The sequence below is a fragment of the Chinchilla lanigera genome, unplaced genomic scaffold, assembly GCF_000276665.1.
Source record: "Chinchilla lanigera isolate Chin_1 unplaced genomic scaffold, ChiLan1.0 scaffold00009, whole genome shotgun sequence".
NCBI classification, from domain to species: Eukaryota; Metazoa; Chordata; class Mammalia; order Rodentia; family Chinchillidae; genus Chinchilla; species Chinchilla lanigera.
In genome coordinates this window covers 20,804,636-20,825,375 of record NW_004955410.1, presented here as the reverse complement: position 1 = coordinate 20,825,375, position 20,740 = coordinate 20,804,636, and the positions used below count along the sequence as shown (strand labels likewise).

The 20,740-nt window shown below is 32.4% G+C and overlaps 1 protein-coding gene across 2 annotated transcripts in view; it reads left to right on the top strand.

Moving 5' to 3' along the window:
* The window catches only part of Snx13 (sorting nexin 13), a 133,249-nt gene that overhangs the window by 100,532 nt on the left and 11,977 nt on the right, over positions 1-20,740 (top strand). Inside the window, exons 16-21 of one of the 2 annotated variants that reach the window (XM_005377342.2) lie at positions 645-682; positions 4,609-4,678; positions 8,515-8,654; positions 13,378-13,485; positions 15,305-15,415; positions 19,150-19,311. In XM_005377342.2, the coding sequence (XP_005377399.1) occupies positions 645-682; positions 4,609-4,678; positions 8,515-8,654; positions 13,378-13,485; positions 15,305-15,415; positions 19,150-19,311 (629 nt within the window). Of the gene's footprint in view, positions 1-644; positions 683-4,608; positions 4,679-8,481; positions 8,655-13,377; positions 13,486-15,304; positions 15,416-19,149; positions 19,312-20,740 lie in introns of both variants that reach the window. The other variant, XM_005377341.2, reaches the window with a different exon arrangement.

The window sequence follows — 20,740 nt, the reverse complement described above, 5'->3', positions numbered from 1 at the left end:
TTTTTTTTTTCCTATACCGGAAATTGAACTCACGACCTTGCGCTTGCCAGGCAGGTGCTGTGCCGCTGAGCTAAATCCCCAGCCCAGTTACATATTGATTTAAGAATCTAAATTTCCAATATTTCTTGGCCAAATCTACGAAGGAGGAGCGGTTTTGGTAGTTTCATTTAAAATCAATCTATTTGTCTCTCACAGGAAAGATTAGTTTTGTTTGTAAATTTTTTTTATCCAATGAGGCAGAAGTAGCAGTTCTGATATTTTCTAATAGGCTAATTCTGCAATGTTTCCCTCATGGTTACGTTGTGTTGGACAAGTTGATATAATCCTATGAGAATAAAAATCAAAATATTTAATAATTGCTCTCTTGTTAATGATTTTTTTCATATACCAGCTGTCAGATACATATATATATGTGTGTATATATATACACACATATATATATGTATCTGTATATATATTTTCACTGAGATGCCTGCTTGATTTAGAAATTCGAGATTTAAGAGATTAGGTATTTGGGAGTAAACTAATTTTTCTTTACTCTTTCCTGATGTTTTGGCTTATGTGACTTGTATTCTTGGTGTTTGAATCTCAGATAAAGCAACTGCTTCAGAAGTTTTTTACTAAGTTGAATTTTCTCTTTACAGAATCTTTTAATGGGTCTCCTACAGGAAGCATAAATTTAGTAAGTACTAATATGGATTTTTTAAATATTACAGTGACTTGAAAATCATGTAAAAGTCTGAGTCTTACATATGTAGATAAATGATATATTAGAAGCCCACAAAGTGTTCTTAGTGTCATAAGACGTTGTGCTTTTAAGAAAATGTGAAGTTCATATACAGTATGAGGAATATAAAAATTGAAACTTAAATAATATACAGTGTTTTTTTTTTAAATGGGATTAAGCCACATCTGCTTAATTGCTGTTGTACTTCATGAAGGAATTGGCTTAATTATTTTCAGTATTAGCATCTAGTACTGTATGTTAAAGCGCTATGATTTCTTTTTGAGATGAGGTCCTGCCATACTGCCCAAGCTGGCCGTGAACTCCTGCACGCAAGCATTTCTCCTGCCTCAGTATCCTGAGTAGCAAGGGAAAAATAATCAGCGTTCTATAAAATTTTCAAGACATAGTTTAGTTGGAAGGAAGGGAAAAGGAGAGAGAGAGAATTTTTGGTTTTGTTTTAATGTTTTGCAAACTACTAAAATAAATCAGCCAGAGTGGTATGTCAGATACTTTGTAACTTTTAAAATGTTTTTCTAAATCATTTTATGTGCATACTATTTATATGTTAATACTTCAGAATGTTGCAATAAACATGAATTTCTCCTAGAACAGGAAGTATTAGTAATAATGTTCACTATAGAAAGTTTCTAAATGTGAGGAAATTTTCTAGTAAGGTATTTGTATAAGTGTTTAAACACTGGTAAATGTTTTTGTTCTAATCTATTTCTGGAATAAATGCTTCAAATAAGAGAAGAAGATCACTTTTGTTACGTAGTAATATGAAACAAGCAGCCTCTGGATTAAAAAGAAGTCACATTAGAGATTGACTTTGTTTTTCCCATAAATGTATTGAATTCAGTTGTTTAAGCAGCTAGTCTTGCAGAGTCTTTTCAAAATGTATATACAAATTTTGCTACCAGCATTTTAGAAATAAAGATTTTAAACTGTATTGTGATAGCTTATTTCACGGTACTAAGCAAAGGATGTGTTTAGTGTTTTATTCATTGTGCAGTTGAGATTGGAAGGTAAATTATTTTTAGCATGCTGTTAAAATTGTGCTTGTTGAGCCATAACAAAAAATTTATATTTCAGCTAAATGTAGTAGTATACAGCCATAGTCCTAGCTAGCTCTTCAGGAAACTGAGTAGGGGAAATGCTTGAGTACAGGAGTTTAAGATCAGCGTGGGCAATACGGCAAGACCCCATCTCAAAAAGAAAAATTTGCTCTTTTAGTTTTTGCCTTAACATAATAAGAAAAGCACTTTTTTCCTTACAAGAAGTTTAAGAATCTTAAGTGAAGGATTATTTTATAGTTGTCTTTTTTCAGGACAACACTAATGAACTTATTTTAAAAGCATAACTTTCAAAAATCAGTTAGTACTTATATTTCTAAAGCAGATATAAATTTGTAGCTAATATTATTTTACCAGTTGTAATTTTATAATCTATTTTGTTATTTACTTGTTCAGTGTAATTGTAACTAATTTTTTGTCAGATTCTTATCATATATAATGAAAATAGTATTTAACATTTATTTTAAATGTGCTGAAAAAGACGTGTATCTCCAAAGTCAGGATAAAAATATAAATGAATAACTAGGGGTTGTATAGTATGAGATATTAAAATGTTTAAAGTGGTAAATACTTATACTTAACTTTTAAAAAGTTACCTACAAGGGAGGATTATCATTATTAGTAATACTTTTCAAAAAAAGCTTGATTTATGTTTCCCGTGCTAGCTTATAATTGCTAGCTTGTAAGTTATAGTAGATAATTTGGCACAGGCCAAATAGTGACAGAGCAGTCCATTTCCTCAGGGCTTCTGTCTTTCATGTAAAAATAATATTAAAGTAAAGGTTGTGCTCTTTCTATTAAAATGTTTTATTATGTACCACATTAAGTACTAAAAGTAACTGTATTTTATTTCTTTTTAAAATATTTTTATTTATTCATTTTACATTACAGAGCATGTTTATTTAGTCATTCATACATCAAATCTTTAGCACATGTTATGTGTCAGGTAGTGCGTTTGGACTAGAGGAAAAGGAGAACTAAGATACAGCTTCTGACTCCAAGGATTTTTATTTATATTTTATCCTGACAAAAATGTAGAGCAAATGCTAAGAAAATTTTACCATTGGGGAGGTTGAAATATAAGAAGTGGTAGTAGATATGGTTAAAACCTCTTAACATATCAGCAGTGGACCCTGGAGTAGACCTAATTTAATTAGGGACCAGGGCAGTCCTGCGTGTCATTTACATAGAATTGTTAGAGTTTGCTTCTCTTGCTGATCGGTCTGCAGTGGAAAAACATTTGGTTTTCTTCATAGCATACTGTTGCTTTAGTTTAAATGACTTTGTGTCCTATGAATGGCTGCATGTATTTAGATGCCTCTCAATAATAATTGTTAATATATTAGGACTCACAAAGACTCATTCAGATCATATGGTTTTTAAAATATAGAATATGTCTAGCGTGTGCACAGTATGTTAGGGTCCCCATGACAGCTCCTAGGCTCGGTAACTTGCTGAGAAGACACAGAGGATTCAGCAAAGGGAAAAGGTGCATGGGGAAACCAGAGGAAACCAGCTGCAGACTTCCAGAAATTCTCTCCGGGGAGTCAGACAAAATGTTCTTAATTTCCCAAGCAGTGAGTTGTGACAACATGTGTGTTGCCTGAGGAAAACTTACCAGAGAGTGAGAGCGCAGGATTTTAGTAGAGGCCTGTCACATAGTGCATGCTCTCTACTACATGTGGAGTCCCAGACCCAGAGGAAGGCGAGTTTTCGGCGTAAACCATGTTGCTTGTAAGGAGAGTTTTAGTACAGTAAGCCTCAAATTAGTAGGATAATGGTAGAAACCTTCACTTCATCTTCCCTTCTCAGGCGCGGTCCAGCCTTGTGAACGGTTTTTCCTAAGGGTTTCAGGCAGCCTTGCGGGTCTCTTTCTGCCCAGGCTGCTTTCATTATGTGATTATGTTCCCTTCTTTGTGTGTGTGTGCGGGATTATTTACATGTGGCAAAATGTCTTTAAATTTAAACAGGAATAATTTTGTATCATTTAATAATAATTTTTGTTTGTGGAATTGTTTTTGGAAATTATAATTAAAATTTAAAAATTGCTATTCCAAAAATAATTTCCCATATAGAAGTGTCGTATTTACTTAATTTAATGAGTAATCGTCACAACAGCTAACATTTGCTGTGCTTGGTAGTTTTCTAAATATTTACATATCTTCTCATTTAATGCCCACAGTGTAGGTACTATTCTTATTTTAGAGCTAAGGAATCTGATTAAATTATTTAACTGATAAAACTACTTATAAATTAACAAAACTGTTAATGCAAGGCTGACTGTAGTATATTTCAACACATAAAAAATCAAAATGTTAATACATCTGTTCATTGTCCAATTTTAATTGTTTGGCATATGTTGAATATAATTGAAAAATAGCAGTGTGCAGCTGGGCGTGGTGGTGCAGGCCTGTAATCCCAGCAGCCTGGAGGCTGAGGCAGGAGGATCGTTGTGAGTTCAAGACCAGCCTGGGCTACAAAGTGAGTTCAAGGCCAGCCTGAACTGCATAGTGAGACCCTGTCTCAAAAAGACAAAAAAAAAAAAAAGAAAAGAAAAAGAAAAATAGCAGTTTTCAATATATGGACAAGCGGTGTAGAAGGAATCTGGTTATTGATTACCAGTGTTTTATAGTTTCTTAATTTTGCCTTTTCTCTCAGTATAAATGGAAAATATTTTTGTTTAAGCATGTAAATACAAATAACAAAGTAACATTCAGAAAATATGAGCGATACATATTTGATGTAGAATTCTCTTAACATTTTTCCTGTTAAGTTTAAAAATTATCTTTTTTTAATTTTTTTTTTCAGTCTTTGGATGACCTTTCAAGTGTATCTTCTGATGACTCAATACAACTTCATGCTTACATTTCAGATACTGGTAACAGACTATACAATAACTACTATTTAAAAAATACTGATTATTACATCCTTAAGTTATTTTCCACATTTAATTTTACAGGTTTTTTTTCCTGTTTTATAGTCTTATTTTTTTTCCTGCAGCATGTTCTTTATATATGATGTTTATTGTATATGTGTTTGGATATTTTTATTTTTCTGAGATTGCCATTATTAACGTTTGAAAAAAAGCTCTAATAAATTGTAGAACCAATCTTTTCCTCTTTGTATTTGAGTCTAGCTCTTAATTGTTTTCATAATTCTTATTTGGGGAGATCTTCTTTTTTGGGGGGATGTCAGTTCAATTTTTGCTTTCATACATGCAGAGCCAGAGTAGATGATCAGAGTAAATGAAGCTTCTCTGTTCAGAAGTTTGTAGAAGTTCAAAATATGCTTGAATGGGCTGAGAAATCTGTAGGATAGCACAATCGGCCGACAAATACAGAACTGTTCATATACTCAGGAAAAAATGATCATTCTTTCATTATTGTTGCATTATTGGATAATGCTGATGAGTGTTAGATAACAATAGCTTTCTTACCTCACTATTCCTAGAATGTTTTTCATGTCTCATATTGAAGTTCAAACATGCATACCTCTATTCAGTGTCATTCTTACATTTTAGATACTGGAAAAGATCCCACAGTATTAAGTGTAGCTTAAAAAATACTCATTTGCATTTGGTGAAGATCTTTGTTTTATTTTGCTTTTCACTGGAGCTAGAGTATCACTTTGCATTTTCTTCCCTTCCAGATTTGTGGAATAAGTTAAGCATGCTTGCTGACGCAGTTCCTTTATCTTTTGCTTATAGTTGATACATAGATTGCTGTTAAATGTTGTAAGATATCACCATTGCCAATTACAGCAGAGGTCTTCTTGTGAAGTTTTGTTTCTAGCTTTTGATAGTTGTCCTCCTCTTTCTTTCTAATGGTTTCTTAAGATTCCTTTTAACATCCCTTATCTTGTTTGCTTATCTTCAAATTTTGAGAGTTTTTGTTAAGGTGCAAATGTTTAGTATTCTCTTTTGGCAACTTTAAAATTACATGTCTAAAAAAACACACATGTCTATTTCTGTTGTTAATATTTCTCTTTTCTGAGGGTTACTATTTTCCAGCTGCTTTAGCCATTTGTTCATTTATTCAACAAGTCTTGCTTTTTAAAGTGGATGGAAAGTATTTTGCTAGGAATTTTTAATAAATTGTTTATTGTCAGATGAACATTGATACTGAAGAGGCAGCATAGTATTGTGGTTCAGAGCAAAACTTCTTCAGTGAATTGCTGTGATTCAAACCTTACCTGTTCTACTTAATAGTTGGGTGAAGTTTGTTCTCTGTCCTTGCAATTTCCTAATCTGTTAAATGTAAATAGTAATAACACCTACCTCATAGGATAGTTATGGGCAGATTAATTATATTAGTTGTTAAACATGATAGGTATCATACAAACATTCATAAATACTTGTTTTTTTAGTTGAATCCGAGTTTAGGTCCCAGTGTCTTAAAAACATCTATTGTAGAATCTAAAGATTTACAGTCCAATGCAGTACTACTTAGAGTGCCTCATGAACTCTAGTGTCTGCTTGCTTCCTTTATTGAGAAATCTTACTTTTTAAAAATTGGTTAAATTAGCAATGTGATTAGTGAAGTTATTACTTCACATTACTGTGGTGGTAGTTCTTAACTTAATAGGGACTAATAAGAAGTGATGTATAGACCACCCCCCATAAATAGTATTGCTGTAATGAAAACAAAACCTTCCGGTTTTATTGTTATCTTCTCAAAATCACCATAGGTAGCCTCATTCTTATCTTTGGAAATCACATTAGCTTTCTGTCTTCTGCTCTCTCTCTTTTTTTAATAGTAGCTACATTATTCTTCCTCTTACGTGTGTATAGCTGGGTAATCTCCCCGTGGACACAACTGATAAAGCCATGTCTTTGTTGCCATGTCAGCTCTGTTTAGAAATGGATAAAGCTCAGAGTTGTGAAGAATAGCATGAGATGGAAAAGGAACTAGAAACACTCAGCTTATCTTTAAGTTTTAGGGGAGAGAGGAGGAAATGTTAAGATCATGATTGGAAATGGTATCTGTCACCCACAAGAAATTAAAAGTCCAGTTTTGGGGCTGGGAATTTAGCTCAGCAGCACAGTGTCTGCCTGGTAAGCGCGAGGTCGTGAGTTTGATTCCCGGTACCGGAGAAAAGGAAAAACAAAAAACAAATAAAAGTCCAGTTGTATCCCACCATCGATACGTCTGGTTTAAAAGTCTTCAAGTGATGTATACCCAGAATCTGAAACCAGAGTTAGTACAGTTTTCCCTCAGTGTCTGTATGGTATTGGTTCCAGGACCTCTGTAGATGCCAAAATTATATATCATTTATATAAGGGAGAGAGGTTCATGTTCCTTTTATAAAATGGTACATTATTTGCATATTACTCCTGCATATCTTCCCAAATACTTTAAATCACCTCTGCATTATTTATTATACCTGATACAATGTAAATGCTACAAAAATAATTGTACTATATTGACTAGAAAATAATGGCAAGAATAAAAATGTATATATTCAGGACAGACACATTTCTAAAAACCTTTCAGTTTCATGATTAGTTGAATTTTACAATGTAGGACCCCCATATTCAGAGAGCCAACTATATTAAAATAGTTTCTGAACCAAAGAAACCATAGTTTTAGTGGCAAGCCTGGGTATTATAAATGATTCCATAGCTCAGGGCACTCAGAATGCCATCAGCAAACACCCCATGTTGAAAGTGAATTTGTAGAAAACAATTTAAAGACACAGGAAGAAATAGGAACCACAATAAGGGAGAGTCAGCAGACCCAACAGGTGAAATATATGGTGTCCTAAGAACTTGGAGAGGTCAGGCTTCACAGAACCTAAAGTGAGTAGGATTAAAATATTCACAGAGACACCCAAAGACAAGAAGAAATGATTAAGAACCCCCCCCCCCAAAAAAAAACAAAAAACAAAAAACAAAAAAACTCTAGGAGTGAAAAAATGCAGTGATTGGAATTAAGATCAATGGATGGATTAAGCAATAGACCAGGTGGAGCTGAGAGAAAGACAGTAAAATTTTTTAGACCTAGGGTAAAATAGAGCACAAAGAACAGAACATGTCAGAAAGAACATGATTCAAAGTATAACTAACATTAGTAGAAAATGGAAATAGATTTTGATTTTTAAAGACTACCTGGTTCATGTGGTATTTGGTAAGTCAGTAGAAAATTATCTTTTGTTGTTGTTGTCAAGTGACCAGAATAAATTACACGCCAGAATTGCTGAATGTTACTAGAGAAGGAAAGAATTACCTGGAGATAAGTCTTATCCTGTGGCTTTTCCTGTTTAGTTGAAAACATTTTCACTAAAATACAGTCAAGTAGTGAGGGCTAGTGCAAGAAGTTATTTTGTTTCTGTTGTTTCTTCTCTATAAAATTTAAGAGACCTCAGTGCTATATCTGAGGTGGTGCCATGGCAATATCAGTGGTAAAAGTTTTGGGGAAGAAAACCCAAAATATACATTACTTTGTGATCAGTAGTGTCATCATAACCTTTTAGCCTATTTTATACTATAGTCCTCATATACTTACATACACAGTACAGAGGATAGGAAGGAATGTTTTATCCCTTGGTGACATCCTTTCCTCTCAATCTTTCATTTTAAGTTCTTCTTCATTTCATGTTTTTGGTTTTTTTTTTTTTGCTTTTGTTCTTCAACTTCCTCCCTTTGTGTCTTTTGTTTCTCTTCATTCTGTTTTAAATGACAAGTATATGCTGACTGTGGCCCATCTGCTGTGGCAGGCGTTTGTAATGATCATGGCAAGACATACGCATTATATGCCATCACAGTGCACCGGCGCAATCTGAACACTGAAGAGATGTGGAAGACCTACCGTCGTTACAGTGACTTCCACGACTTCCACATGAGAATTACTGAACAGGTAATGAAGTTTTTAAGGCTGTGTACTTTATATTGTTTTGTAATTAAAGTTTGATTGTAAATTTTTTTATGGATCTTCAGATGTTGACCAAAACTAATGAAAGAAAATAAGGTAAGAACTTTTTATATAATCAGCATAAATGTTAGAATGGTTTCAATCAATTAATTAATAAATCTATTTTGAGAACCTTAACCAGTCTTACCCATTGTGGACTAGTGGGATAATATGAGTATTATTCCTTGGAAAATTAAAATAAACATGTATTTCTGATTTTAGAATGTGTGTGTTGTGCTTTGTTAGAGGCATTTGGTTTGGAGTAGGGATGGGGGTTGCTGGAGAACATCTCATGCTTTTCTTTTTGGAAGCATCATTTAGAAGTATAGTTATTTTAATTGCTAACTTCATCCAATAGTGTAATAGTTAAATCTTAGGTCTTTTACTTAAGTTACTCTGAATCACAACCTAAAGTAAACATGACATTAATCAGATAATGTTTTAATTCTTACTACAGAAATCTCTTGTTTTGTAGGAGTAGCTTTAAGGACTCTTAAATACAAAGAAGCTATTTTCCTTTCCTTTTTTTGATTACATATTTTATCTTCTAAGCTTAGAAAAACTAAAACACTACCAGATAAATAGATAATCTATGTTATTTATTTTAACTCTTGAAAATCTGATTCACTCAAGATTTTTAGATATAGAAATAGTACTAAGCCAATAAAAATAATAAAGTTAACCTGATTGAGTGAGCTAAAGCTTTGACGTGATATTGTACTACTCTAGACACTAGGAAATACCTGTTTAGTTACGATGGTGGAAAAGGTGTTGTTGATACTTGGGGCTGTTCTGAAATAAACTATTAATAGCTTCAATGTGATTTTAAAAGGTTACTGTTGACTTTTGAATCTCATGATAATGGGATTATTTTGAACTGTATTGCTAATAAAGAGAATAACTTTTGAAATGCCTGTACTTTTGTTTAATAGATCTTTATTTTCTTGTCTGGTTGTTTATTTATTTAGAGACCTGGTCTTGCTATGTAGTTCAGGCTGGCCTTGAACTCACTATGGAGCCCAGACTGGCCTTGAACTTGTGGTGATCCTCCTACCTCAGCTTCCCAAGTGCCTCCCAAGCTCTGGGTTTACCAGGTGTGCATCACCACAACTGCCTTAAATTAATTTATTTATAGATATGAAATAACTTTCAGGCCCACATTGAAAAACTAATAGCTTTAGTCTTTCAAATATTACCTATTTGATAATTATTTTAAAAGCATATATATCTCTCTTCTTATCCCTATATTTTTACTAAATATGAGAATTATTCTAAATAATTTCAATTGCTAAGATAGTTTTATTTAGTGAAAATTAATGGGAATTTGTTGAATGTGAAACTTGCATCGTGCAAGTAGTTACAATTTTCTTTCTACAAAGAATGTATATTGCATAATGAAAATATTCTAGGCAAGATGTAAATATTGTGTTCACATACTGACAAATGTAAGTAAAGAATATACCATTTTTTAAAAAAACTATTGATAAGATAATCCATACAGAAATTTTGCTTTTTAACATAGCACTAAAAATTAAATAAAATTGATATAGTACAGTTTTTCAGATGGCTCAGTGTAGGTGAAGGGTGCATGTTTTGACTTTGTTTCTTTTTAAAGTCATAGTAGTTATTATTTAATGGTTGATTGTTCATAGAACTTAAGAATTTAAGATTGTAGGTGAAAATTAGATTTTATCATAACGTTAAACATCTGTAAATAAGATAGGCTGTTAAATTTTTAGTTCTTCCTTACCTATATTTTTAAAATTTATATTCTCTACAAAATGGTGGAAGAAAAATTTAGTGACTAGTAATTCACCTGTTGGTAACAGTACAGCCTGTTGACATGAATAATTGTGAACTTCATGGGTAGAAAGATTTTTGATACAGATTTCATTCTCTTTATTCAGTTTTGTGAGATATGCTGTTTCTCTCAGTCTAACTATATGTAATATCACTTGCTTAAAAATATTTAAAATCTAACTTGATATTTTATGGAGACCTACAAGTTTAAAAGAAAATATTAGCAAATGTCATGCTTTTGGAAACACCCTGAATTCCCCATGCATTTACTTAATAAATACTTAATTGAGTTTTTTCTGTGTGTCTGGCATTCTTCTCAGCACGAGAAAAGTAACAGTGAATAAAGCAGTATAAGTCTTTGCCTTGAGGAATATGCATTCTAATAGAGTATACATTTCTGTTTTATTGAGTAGAATTAAGTGCAGCTAAAATTAATATAAATATGGATAAAATTGGGTGAAAATATCAGTGGTAATATAAGTAATAATATTAAGTATTCATTATATAACTGAGTTACATACTTGAATATTAACATTTTGAATTTTTCTTAATACAGAATTTCAAGTGTGCTCCTTAAATTTTTCAGTAGTGTATTAGAATCTATTTAGAATCTGTTTAATGTAAAAAGATAAAAGTCTTTGAGTTTAAGATAACTGTGATATACATAGTATATACATAGTATTTGTGTTCTTTGTAAGCATTAGCTTTACAGGCTGCCTTAATTTATGTGATTTTTTGGGTAAACTTTCAATTTCCCACACTTTTAAAAAGGTATTATAAAATGTCTCGATTTTCCTTGTACTTTTAGCATAACAGTATTGTATTTGAGAAAACTGTTTCTGTTCCAGACAGATGATCTTAAAAGATAATCTTAAAAGGATAACTTTAAAAGCAATCTAGACTTTCTGTATCATTATGATGTTTAGTTTTTTTCCTTAATATTTTAAAGTTTCTGGAACAGTTGTTTTAATGGCTATTGTCATATTTCCTTGGTGTATTAGTTTGCTGGGGCTGACATAAAATACCACAGACAAGGTAATGTACACAACAGAAATTCATTTTCTTATATTTTTGGAAGCCAGAAATCCCAGATCGAGGTAGTGACAATTTTGGTGCCTCCTAGACCTCTCTCCTCTCTTCTAGATGACCGACTATCTCCTTGGCCTTTTCTCAATGTGTGCACATCCCCTGTGTGTCTGTGTGTCCAGATTTCTCTTTATAAGGACACCGGGAGGATTAGTATCTGACCCTCTCCAAAAGCTGTGGTTTAAGTTAGTTATCTTTTTAAAGGCCACATCTCCAAACATAGTCACTGTCTGAGTTTAGGGCCAAGACGTGAATTTAGGGGGGAATACAGCTCAGACCCATTTTACCTGGTAAGATCCAGAAGCAGCTATGTATTGTATAAAATTGAATTAGTAGCTTATGGTAATGTGGATAAGTAATACTTCAGGAAATTATATTTTAGGGGAGCTTCAAAGTAAATTTGGTTACGTAAAATGAGATGGTTTTGAAAATCACCAGATTTGTGAATATGACTGCCTTATGAGATTTTCTGTGTAAATTGCCTCCAATCTTTTTTTAAATCTTGCTATGACAAGAATTGCTTTTACCTTTCATATATAACATAATGAACTTACTGACCTTTTAGGTCTAAATGACTTCAGATTTTTCTGTACATTTTGAAATTATCAGAACCTTCAGTTTGGGATAGTAATTATACTAATCTCCTTTTCAGTCTCTGTATCAACATTGTTGTTGCTGTTTTAAACAGAGTGATTTTTTTGAAACAGCTTATTTTACTTTAGAATATATGTCACATAGGGAAAGCATTAAGACTGCTTGAAATTTCAGGTGCTCTCCTGTTACCTAGGCACAACGGGAACTAAGTGATTTTGTCCTTATGTTATTTTAGCAGGAAACATAGTTAACTTGTATTTCAGCAAGGCATAGCAGATCATTGTCGTGGACATTTGAAGATGAACCCAAATGTTAAATCTATAAATGTTAGACTTACACATTTTGTATAAGTACATTTACTTTGTGCTTGTAACTTTACAAAGATCAAGTACATGTTAATGGCTCTTAATTTTTTCTTAGTGTAATCTGTGGGATTATTCTTCATATAATGATGACAAAGAGGTTATCTGTATTTATTATAGTTGTATGTACTGTATACAGAGTAGACATATAGCTACTGTCTTTATTTTCAAATTTGTCTTTTCTACTTTTAATAGTTACATATTAGTGTTTCATTAATTTGTACTCATTAATATTAAACATATTCTCTTATTAGGTTTTTCAGCAAGCCAGGAACTCATAATGTGGCTTATTAAAAAGTTCGTTAGTATTTTAGTCACCAAAAGATTGTTACGAAAAATATGTCTTAAAACCTTTTTCCTGTGGCAGTGGCACACACCTGTAACTCCAGCTACTTGGGTGGCCAAGGCAGGAGACTCTCAAGTGTAAGGGGCTACCCTGAAAAGCTTACTGAGACCCTGTCTCAAAGTAAAACAGTAGAAAGGACTGGAGAGGGGAGCAGCTCTGGGTTTAATCACCGGAACTGGGGCGGGGTGGGGGTTGATGAATTTGAATCACCTCAAAATTAGAACATTAAAATGAAATCTTCATATGGTTAATATCCATTACATTTGTTTTTCATTTTTTATTGAAAATTCTTTGTAATAAATACCATTAGAACAGTGTTTTGGACTTGAACAATATTTTTTTCTTGCTTTTTGCTTATTACAGGAAACTGTTCACAAATCATTTTTTGAAGATACTTTTGCTATGTAGCGAAAATATCATATGAAAAATTATTTTCTCTTTTTATAAAAACTAAGACTACTGAATATATTTTGTCTTGTAGTTTGAAAATCTGTCAAGCATATTGAAGCTTCCTGGTAAGAAGACTTTTAATAACATGGATAGAGATTTTTTAGAAAAGAGGAAAAAGGATCTAAATGCCTATTTACAGGTAAATTCATGTTTACTACTATTACCATAGATTTTCACATTACATATCACATGTAGTAGATTTCTTTATTAATGGAAGAATGGGACTGGAGGCTCAGCTGAGTGGGAGATGACATACCTGGCACACATTTGGCCCTAGGTTTAATTTCCCAGCACCTAAACATTATTAAACTATAATAGAGGGATAACAACCACTTCTGAGTACCATGTTAAATGTTTCATGGAATCTGCTCAGTTATTTGTAAGCATTATTTGTGCATTTATTGATTAACTTAGAAGTTTTCTAACCACTCAGATTGTACTTTTCACACTTAGTTAATACAGCCATTCCTGATTACTATAATGTACAGTTAAAGGCACAGTTATGATAGTTAAAGGTTCTCAATTCCGTGCATAGTAGCTCTTAATGGTGTTTCAAAAGCTAGTTGATTTTTATTCTCTGATAGGTGTGTATAACTGTCTCTCATGGCCCAGAATTATTATAAGGCTTCTAAAATGTATTTGAAAGAAGGATAGATCTGAAGGATTATTTCTTATGAGTAGTATACTGAAAATACAGTTTTTTCTTGTAGAACAGAACATGTACAAGTTACTTGTTACATAAATTGTTAGAACTCCAAAAATAACTAGTTTATTTTAAGTAGTTAATGGTTTTTGAAGTTTGCATATGTATTAGAGAAGGCATCAGCCCAGGTCTGTAGGGCTCTATTATTTAGCTCCCTATCCTCTAGAACAGGAATCATCAAACTACACACTTGGATCCAACCAACATACTACCTGCTTTTTACTAAGAGATTTATTGGTGCACATTCACACCTTTCATTCCATCTATTGTCTGTGGCTGATACCACAAATAGCAGAGTTGAGTCGCGACAGTGGGAGGCACTATGGACCTCAAAACCAAAAATAATAACTATATGGCTATTTATAGAAAAATTTTGCTGACTCCTGCCTTAGAATTTGGTGAAACTTAGCTAACAGCATACTAAGTATTTTGATTGGAAGACGTTTTCTCCTTTCATCTTAAATATTTATAGCTGTCACTGGGTTTGTTTATAGTCATTATTGTAATTCCATGTTATTATGTACTGACTGATTGGACAGCAAAAATAATAAATCTCTGCTGTTGCTCACCTTTGTCCTCTTTTGATTTAAAGCTTATCATGATACTGTTTTTTATGACCCCTGCTGAATATTTTGATGTTTTATAAAAGGTACCAACTTCAGTGCCATTAAAATCTGTAGGAATTTTTTATTGTAAGATTTGGAAAATGACTATCTCTTTCCATGTCTGGTCCTGTAATACAGCTTTTAATTATTACTGTACCATGAATTAGCTCATAAACTCAGTTGTTACAAGTTGTTTCATTGAAAGAGCTAAGCAATAATAACAAGTTTATTCACATTGTGAAAGTATTATTTTGCTTGGAACTTCTTTATAACATTTGGAAGTTTTTGTTCAGGTTATTTTTTGTATTTTCTGCTTCATAAAACTTTGTTTCTATTAATGTTAATTTTAACATTATCTGAGTAACACAGTTTTCTGATGTGAATTGTCTTGGTATCAGTTGTGGGTCAGAATATATGTTAAAATCAGCAAATATTTTTAGACCACTTTCATATTAGATTTGCTGAACGTCAGAGTAACAGATAGGAAGGATCTATTTATATATATCCAAGTTATTGCTGATTATATTTTAATAGGGTAGTTTTTTTTAAGATATAGAATTAAATTTTTTCATTCATTTTAAGAGATGAAGTTATAAGCAATGGCTTTCTTATCTTACCTTGTAAGATAACTTTGAATTTCTTTGAATTAGTTACTGTTAACTCCTGAAATGATGAAAGCATGCCCAGCTTTGGCTCAGTGTGTTTATGACTTCCTTGAGAATAAAGCCTACAGTAAAGGCAAAGGGGACTTCGCTCGCAAGGTAAGCTAATCATTGCATTGGGGTGTTTTGGGGTCTAGTTTTGAAATTTCTTTTTAATAAAAATTATTTAGATTATATGTTTTTTTGTTTGTTTTTGTTTTTTTTTTTTTTCCCTGGTACTGGGAATTGAACTCATGACCTTGCGCTTGCCAGGCAGGCGCTGTGCCGCTGAGCTAAACCCCCAGCCCCTAGATTATATGTTTTAAAACTAGAAAAACTTTTAAAATGCTCCTCGGCACGTTTATCATCTGTGCTTTAAGTGTACTGTTGATAGCAGTATCTACTATGTATGAACTATATTCACATATTTAAATATAATACAGCAGAAGTTTGTCAAAATGAACAAGTTTTGAAATGGTACACTAATAAATGTCTGCCTTACATAGATGACAAGCTTTTCATTAAGAAGGAAAGGTGGTTTTTTTGTTTTTTTTCTGGAAGAAAATGTCTTTTTCTTGGAGTAATAATAAGAAAAACGTTAAATAGAAAGTGTTCTGGAAGTATGTATACCTTTTGGGTAAAACGTTTAGTATTTAAAATCTTTTAAATAATTTAAGCAGGATATGAAACCCATACTAGGAATAATGTCCAAGTATATTCATACTTGGACAATGGTGACTGTGCCAAGTCAAGTATATCCATACATGAGTAATTTCCAAGGATGGAATGCTAAGGTAGGACAGTTTAAAGTAAATGATAAAGTGTTCAAATTGGGCAAGATGGCTTAATGGGTAAAAATATAAACTGAGACCAGACAGCTTTTGGCTCAGCTCCCTGCTTTGATATTTACTTGCTATGACCTTGAACCTTGTACTTAATCTCTTGGTATGTTAGTTTCCTCAAGAATCGACAATGTTAATTCTCATTTTAGAGCATTGTGTGAATATCTAGGATATTGGATTTTAACATTCTCAGGAATGGCGCATTTCTAAATTGAATGCTTTGTTTTAATAGTAAGTATACAATTGTGGCAGAATGTGGTTCTTTTGTATTTCATGATTGAAGTGATTGCATTCAGTTAAATTGCTTTATTGCCATTAGAAATACATCGCAGTGTTCCATATTTTTTATTTTGAATTTACCTTATTTTTTATCTTATAACTGTCTCAGTTTTAAGATAAACCAACAAATTGATAGCTTTTTGATTAAAAGAAATACCACATTAAATGTACAGAGAATTTTTTAATGAGCAGCAGTAGAATCTATGTAAAAAAAATTATTAATGATGTTTATCTTTCTGAATCATATCTGGTAATCCACAATAACATTTGTCATAAATTATATTTGTAATCATTAAGGTCATCTTGACCTTGTAAGTTGTCAGAATAAATTTTCCTGCATATCAGTAATTTGAAGTTTTTATTATTTCTGTTTTGGTTGTTACACCACAGTATTTTTTCCTTAATTTCAGTAGAAGTGAAATAGCTGTTAGAAAAATATAAGATGAAAACATTTAATGAATAGGGCTATTCATAGCTTGAAAAATGATACCTTATAACCCATTAATTTGATCCTAACTTTGCAAAGTCGAGGGAGCAATTCCTAGGAAGAGAAGGTGACAAGGAACCTTTCTTAGTGCACACAGTTAATCTCTCCGTCCAGTGTTATATCCTGATGTGAAGGTAAAAGCCATAGTTAGAAATCTTCCAATACAAAGAGCTCAATTGAGTGAGTAATTGAATACATAAACAGCATCTATGTAAGTCAGGCTAAGTGTACACTTAAACTAGCAATCCACAATTTACTCCTCTGCCTGGTAATTTGAAGGTTTATTTATTTTCTTCCTACACATCTATTTTAAGATAATTCCTGTTTTTGTAAATATAATCACATGGTGATGAACGAACTGTGTTTTTATATCCTCCAAGGGTAGACATCAGAGTCACCTGTGGGTGTTTTTCCATCTCCTTGCTTATCCTAGTCCCTTCCTAATACAGACATTTAAACATCACCCATAGAAATCGGGAACACATACACACACACACACACACACACACGCACACACACACGAGCACACACACACACACAGGGTGGGGCTGTTGACTCTGTAGGTCTGGAATGGTGTAATGCCAGTTCTTTTTAATTATTATCATATTCATTGATATAAAATTTACCTGAAAAGGATATCAATGCTAATTAAGCCTCATGCATAGATTGTGTATGAAATTGTATTCATTTTACCAACTTATAAGATAAGCATGCAAGTCTCTGCTATGAAGTATAAAAAGGTATGAAATTCTGGATGTTCAGTTTTTAATGTAGATTGTGGATTAAAATGAGATCCATGCCTTTTATACTTCTGAAATCCTGTCTCTTCTGTGAATGTTATAGTTCATTAGAAGGTGGATGGTTTCCCTAGCTATCCATTTTAAATGTGATATTGTCATACTTACCTCTCTTTAATCTTCTTAGAAATTAGCTTATGTCCTGGTTAATTCGGTTCTAGTGAACAAACCTATAGTATTTAGAATTAGAAATACACATGCACATATGTACATGCATCCACATTCATGCCCATCACAGTGTTTCATCTATTTCATCATCAGACCTCTTTTCACCAGTCATTTTATTTGTAAAATCTGTTTTTATCCTTGTTTCTGTCCTTTGGCTCTGCACTGGCTTGTACTCTGAATGTCCTTCCTAAGATTGGGCGTTCATGGAGTGTATCCACAGTAATAGTGACTCAGCTTTAAACTGAGGAGTCACCAAAACTCCTAAACCTTTCACAGTTATCTTGAATTGTTATTAGTTGTTTCATCTTTTCTAGTTTTTTTTTTTAAAACATAATTAGAGTGAGGGAGTTCTGTCTTCTTGCTGTCATCTGTAAGTGTAGTGTTCTCAAAGCAGTGAGGTTTGGTTTTTTTTACTATTATTTTGGTTTTTCTTTTTACATGGAGCATAATTTGTTTTGCCTGATAGCTTATGAAAATCAACATTTTCAGGAAAACGTTCTCCTAGTTTTTATATGACTTTGATTATTATGTCCTTTTAATTTCTTAAATTTTTGTTTGCTTAATATCTCTTAGAGGGTTCCATGTCAGCTGTTTCGGTTTCTTTAGATGGTTCCCTTTCTTAATTAAAATTATTTGACATGTGTATATCAAAACATTGTTTTATTTCCTGATCCTCTGAAGTTTTACTCCTTTTTGTTCTCTCCGATTATATTTTCTTTTACACATAATTTTTATATTCCATCTGAAGTGCTATTTACATATCTCATTTGAAACTTTTCTTTGTCGTTTGTAATGAACCTCAGATTCCCTTGATAGATTATTGAGCATATAATATATACTAAACTTTATTTTAAAAAAGAAATCTTAAATTATTGTTAATTATTTCAACTCTCTGTGTATTTTACGTGCTTGTTTGTTTTCATTGTCTACAACAAATATCCAGTTATTGGTTTGAATTGTGCTACAAGTATGTAATGGCTAATTCTCCTTGCATCAGTTCCTGTTAACTCTGTTACTCAGAATTTCTTTAATAAGAAGTCATTGAACGCTTATATTCCTTTTCTAGCAGTAATGTCATTAGTAAGATTTTTAAATCGTATATGTGAATGTGGAAAATCCATTCTTACGACGCACTAAAGACAACATTTAAAATTATTTTAAATGTGATACTGGAAAATGAATGTATCTTTTGTGTGTTGCATTCTGTATTTTCCGGGGCTTCTGAATTGAACAGTAGATCTCATATAATGAAGTCATATTTCAATATCTTTCACCCTTTAGATGGACACTTTTGTAAATCCACTTCGAAATTCTATGAGGAATGTTTCAAATGCAGTTAAATCCCTTCCTGATAGCTTGGCAGAAGGAATGACTAAAATGTCAGACAACATGGGCAAAATGTCAGAAAGATTAGGTCAAGACATAAAGCAATCATTTTTCAAGGTAAGAAGACATATTTAGTAAAAGCTAAAGCTAACTGTTTTAAGTCAACTAAGGTACACTGAGCTTCTGTCTAAATTTACCTTATTTTCTTTCCAAAGTCCATCAGACAGTCTTATAAGGAATGAAAAACTAAAGAGAATAAATTCCTATCACAAACGCATATTTACCAAATTCAATCACTTGTTACTCTTTGCTGTCGTAAAGTTGAAAAATCTATTTTAAAAAATCTATTTAAAATTAGTAATTTTTATACCACTTCATAATAAAATGCCTTTTATTGCACAGTACTCTAAATTCCTTAGCAAATAAGCAAATGTTATATGTAAATATCTTATAATAGCATTCAGTCAGGAAACAAAGTCTAGGGGCTGGGGATTTAGCTCAGCGGCAAAGCACTTGCCTGGCAAGCGCAAGGTCGTGAGTTCGGTTCCTGGTACCGGAGAAAAACCAAAAACCAAAAAAAAATAAAAAAAAATAAAAAAAAGGAAACAAAGTCTAATCTTTTCTGTGATTCATATGACAGAGATACTTCCAGATCAAAGGAAGGAAAATTCTTCCACTATCACAATCTTTGGGCCATACATACCACTTATATACCTCTGAATGACATAGAAGCATTCCCAGAAAGCCTTTTCATGACATTAGTAGCAGACAAAGATACTATACCAAGTAGTTCGTTGGATTCCTAATTTTTTTTTTTTAATTCTGATGTGATTTTTAAAATTTCTAATCAAACCTATTTTTAAAACTCCATAAAGTTTTTAGAAGTTTTTGTTTGAAGGGCAAATGTAGGTAAACACAGACTTTCCTTAATATAAAAGACAATTTTTTAAATAGTATATGTAAATCATACTTTTCTCTAATGCTCATCTTCTCTGATGCATCTTTATCTTACCGTGAGAAACACTGATAACTGAAGTGAATGGCGGTACTGTTTCTGCTGCTAGTTACTCATACTGCTTTGTGCAAAAGTTATTGACTTTTTCCAGGCTTTCTTGTCCTCATTAGTAACTTTCAAGGGATTAAAGTAAATGCTCTTGGTTGTTTCTCCTATGTTGACAGTAGGATTTCTAGCCAATATTGGTCTTTCTGTCCTTTTTTTCCGTGAACTTACCTAGTACTTGAGTAATTCCTTAAACCTATTAACACTGGCTATCAAGAGCTCTTTCTGGTAAAAGAATATTGAACTTCTGTTTCTTGGGTAAGCTTCTATTTGATTTTCAGGTTTCTTTAGCTTTCTTAGTTTTACATTAATCTACAAAATGAAGGAATTTGACTAATCTCACCGAAAAGTATTCTAGACCAATGCGCAGTGAAATAAACACCCTTTTATGTTTGATTTCACGTAGATTGTTACACTTTGCTTATATATTGCACCCAAAATTAAATGTTGGTACTTGGTTTATCAATACAGTGTGTTCTTTGTCTG